Source organism: Hibiscus syriacus, unplaced genomic scaffold (assembly GCF_006381635.1).
Source record: "Hibiscus syriacus cultivar Baekdansim isolate YM2019G1 unplaced genomic scaffold, ASM638163v2 tig00111398_pilon, whole genome shotgun sequence".
NCBI classification, from domain to species: Eukaryota; Viridiplantae; Streptophyta; class Magnoliopsida; order Malvales; family Malvaceae; genus Hibiscus; species Hibiscus syriacus.
In genome coordinates this window covers 74532-77117 of record NW_024063081.1, presented here as the reverse complement: position 1 = coordinate 77117, position 2586 = coordinate 74532, and the positions used below count along the sequence as shown (strand labels likewise).

Below are 2586 nucleotides of genomic sequence, written 5' to 3'. Positions count from 1 at the left end.
GAAAGTGTGTATCCATAACCACAATATATAATATTTTGAATTTCTAAATCCAAAAATATAATTTGACATCATATGATTAACCAAAATTTTCAATAAAATATAATCATTAAAATAGACATAAAATGAAGTAAAACCTAAAAAGCCAATGTGAAAAACATCCAAACAGCATAAAATGTAATTGGAGTTACCCAATTATCTAGATAAGATTAAATGTTATTTTCGTCTAACATATAAAATGTGAACATTATTTTATAACAAGACATGACTTGGATTCATTTTTGTTTTATTTTACAGGTTTTAGCAATGGTATACTTATGATTGTCTTTTCTCTGATGAAATATATGCTGCATGCACAATCTAGTGTAAGAAACGCCGGATGCATAAGATAATGACCATCCATTCTGCAACTGTATATTCATCATAAAAATAACTACCATATATACATACATACATATGTATGTATGTATATGTCAAAAGATATAATACATCATATATATTCATGATATTGTAAACCCTAATTAGAAAGAAGTAAAGGCTTCATTCTCAGATGAATTAGAGTCATCAGATGGAGAGTGGTTGTGTCTACCTTCATAGGTTGTGATCACCATTCTACAATCCTCAGACAATCGTTCAACTCTCTTCTTCACTCTACAGTTGTTGTGCGTGCATCGATAATAGCTTCTGCACCAAACAAGACATATGTGAATACAAGGCTATAACCACATTTTGAAATGAAAATATATGATTGAGTGATGGAACAAACAAGTGCGCATGCAGCAGTAGTCAGCTTTTCTTTAACATGCATCTATTTTAAACAGCTTCTTCATACTTCACAGGCTGCTATAAGTCATGATGCAAAAACTGTCAGAAACCCATGCATGTCCATTTGTTCTTTGATTTCTTTGTTTGATTTTATAGGATCATTTCACATAAATGTTTAAGCGAACTCATTCGTCCCCTCATTCGAATGCCGTTGACAGAGCAATGATAAACACTTAGCAACCCGTAAGTTTAAAGTTATCGTTTGATCAAACCCATTGGAATGCTTAGCAATAACCCTGTACTGTAATCTGAACATTCTCATGGTTTCTGAAGAGGGAATTTATGAAGCATGTAAAAGTGACAAGGAAAGCATTAAAAAAAGCAGGTATATACCTTGGATGAAGGCTGTTCTTGACAACCTTCTGCCCGTATTTTCTCCACTTGTAGCCGTCGTCTAGCACATCCACGTCGCTTCTCGTCTGGAAACAAAACCTTGGTTCTCTAAGCTTTCTCCTAACCTTCACTTTGTTCTTCTCCAAGGCTGAGCTCCTCCACCTGCCAAAACCCCAAAGCTGCTTTATAAGAGCCACTATCTATTTGATTCGGGCATCAATGCGACTTTCATATCAAAATCAAACTGCTACTTGTCTTGTTCATATTGTGTACAGAAAGCATCCCATTAGAAGCTAGGGCAGATCGATCTAGATTCGGGGAAGATCTTAAAGGATTGTAACATCTAGGCTAATATGCATGTAGTTTTGTTGAGAAACTATTTCAGTGCGTTGATACTTGAAAGAGAAGATGACCCATAAAGAGAAGAGAAAAGAGATAAGAAATCAGAATACCATGAGTTATTATTTGCATCCTTGGCGTTACTGGCGTCGTGTACAGCTTTGGGAAGGGGATCTAAGGTCCCTACCTAAAACATTTTCCCACACCAACAACATACATATATAAGACCAGAAGTCTAACACCCCGAATTCCAAGAAAAATCATACAGAAACAGAAAAGTAGACAAAATCCACATATACTACTGAAACATGAAAAAAAAAAAGACTGTATTCAGCTTAGGGAAGAAGACAAAGGGTTGTGTTTGGTAAAACCCAATTTTCATTGAGCCTAGCTATGTATATATATATATACCTGGTCGTTATGGGTGAATCTGATGGCGGTGGGGGAATTGGTGGTATTACTAAAAGGGGAAGTACTGAGAGGCTGAGATATAATTTGATGAGAAGACAGAGAGGGAGCCATGAAACCCATAACTTGGTTCTCTTCAAATTGTATAAACCCAGTTTCATGGATCGCTTGTGGAGTGGTGGAGAACGAGACTTGCAGCGCATAATTAGGGACTCCTCTTTCTCCTCCTTCCATTTGCTTTCAAACAAAAAAGGAAGTCGTCTTCACAAGATTGCTTAGTAATTGTTTGTTTTGTATATAGTAAATAGAAGGAGAGCTCTTTGGAAACGCAGCGCCTGGTCTGGTCAACTAGTAAACGCTACATACATTCTTACTCCCGGAGATTATGCTTTTTCTCATTTTGTTCATCGTGCGCCAATACTTGCACGGCTTTCACTAAATGCACATTGAAACCAAATTATTAAGCGGATAGCCAAGTATCAAAGGAAAAACAAGGGAATATAATAGTAGGACATATTATTACTTATGAGTAAATAGTTTTTGGTAATTATGGAATTCTTTTGATGCTTGAATTTATGTGTAAGATACAGGAGCTGGTTGAATTTTAAAGTCTAAAGTGATTATAAAGTAATATATGTTAAGAATCATTTTTAACTATTGATAATGTACACATCCAATTACAAA

At 35.4% G+C, this 2586-nt stretch overlaps 1 protein-coding gene across 1 annotated transcript; it reads right to left on the bottom strand.

Moving 5' to 3' along the window:
• Window positions 1-515: 515 nt before the first annotated feature.
• Window positions 516-2177, bottom strand: LOC120161037 (probable WRKY transcription factor 12). Its single transcript, XM_039171343.1, has 4 exons — window positions 1906-2177; window positions 1608-1681; window positions 1156-1317; window positions 516-681 (listed from the first exon to the last, which is right to left on the bottom strand). Exons 1-4 carry the CDS (start codon window positions 2134-2136, stop codon window positions 519-521), a joined length of 630 nt encoding a protein of 209 aa, XP_039027274.1. The 5' UTR covers window positions 2137-2177; the 3' UTR covers window positions 516-518.
• Window positions 2178-2586: the final 409 nt, after the last annotated feature.